General features: G+C 33.3%; 1 protein-coding gene across 1 annotated transcript; it reads left to right on the top strand.

Moving 5' to 3' along the window:
- Window positions 1–55: 55 nt before the first annotated feature.
- Window positions 56–995, top strand: PCYB_003010 (hypothetical protein; the record flags this gene model as incomplete). Its single annotated transcript, XM_004227722.1, has 2 exons — window positions 56–793; window positions 867–995. 2 exons carry the CDS (start codon window positions 56–58, stop codon window positions 993–995), a joined length of 867 nt encoding a protein of 288 aa, XP_004227770.1.
- Window positions 996–1,400: the final 405 nt, after the last annotated feature.

Raw genomic sequence — 1,400 nt, 5'->3', positions numbered from 1 at the left:
TCATCAAAACAAGTAAAAAGGTAAAATAGCTATATTAAAAATTAACTCATGAAAAATGGGAGGCGTAATAGTTACCACTTATGAAGTAGATACAAAATTAACAGAATATGGTTGCATGAATAAATATGTTGCACTTTTAGATGATATTGAAAAAAAAATAGAGGAATTGAATATAAAGGAAGATATAGAAAATCCCCAAGAATGTGATGAATTAGTTAAATATATAAATAAAAAATATGGTGAGTTAGCAGAATGTCATAAACAAAAATTGTTAAATCGTTCATTTAATTTTAAAGAAGAATTGAAGGGTTTTTTAAATAATTATGATAAATATTATCAATGTCTCAGAAAATCTGCATCTCCTTTTAAAGAACCTATTGAATTAAAAACTTCCTGTGAAGAAAATCAGGATTTTAACGAAGGAGTAGCACGAACAGAAGAAGGCGAAGCAGAAACGGAAATCGAATCTCCCTCCCTTGAAGACAATTCAGAAGCACAAGGATCTCTAGAGTTGATCCAATCAAAAGCTGATGAAGAAAAATCAAAAGAGCAAAGTGCAATTTCTGCGTTTCAATCAACAAAAATGCCGTATGACAAAGCTGAAGGACCTGATACTCAAACATCAGGAGAAGGAACTTATCAATATTCTCGTATCACAAGTCTAAACGAAACTCCCTCACAACCTATAGTAGAAGGAGATCATTCTGCACCTAATGAATCAGGAAAACAATCAAGTATACATTCAGAAAAAATTGGTTCTAATGGGGATGTTGTTTCAAGCCTTACCTTGGAGGTAAGTGATTTAAGTAAATCCATTTCTTCTGCTAGTTCTATTACTTATCCATCTGTTTCTGGTGAAATAGAAGGTAATCTTGAAGAACAAGATAGTCCCCCTAATGTGCAATCTTTTGGCAGTAAAACAATTGATGGTAAAGTTCATGCTGTGGAAGGTACTGGTGATGAAAATTCTATGGGTAAAGTCAGTGATGATTTAGCTCAGGATCGAAGAGTTACTGAGAATGCAGATACTGCTGTTAGAGCTACTACTGCTGTGCTTGCTGTGGTCCAAGATCCTGATGATGAAGGAACTTGTTCTGAAGTTTTTAACGACGAAACTCATAGTCATCAAACAAGTCAAATTGAACATATTGCACCACAGTCACTTTCAAATAGTGAATCTAGTGATATAGATCTATCTATACAAAATTTGGTATCTGTGAATTCTGAGGATTATTCTTCTCAAAACACTTCATATTCTCCAAGTGTAGAATCAGCAAGTGTTTTTAAGAATCCTCATTCTAGTGAACCTTCTTCAGAATCTCATTCAAATAGCTATCCAAAAGTTGTTCTTACAAAAAAAAAATGTAATGTAGAAGGACAATGCACACAAGAAAGGCTAC

The sequence above is a fragment of the Plasmodium cynomolgi genome, assembly GCF_000321355.1.
Source record: "Plasmodium cynomolgi strain B DNA, scaffold: 0210, whole genome shotgun sequence".
Lineage (NCBI taxonomy): Eukaryota > Apicomplexa > Aconoidasida > Haemosporida > Plasmodiidae > Plasmodium > Plasmodium cynomolgi.
This window is presented reverse-complemented; position numbering and strand designations above follow the sequence as displayed.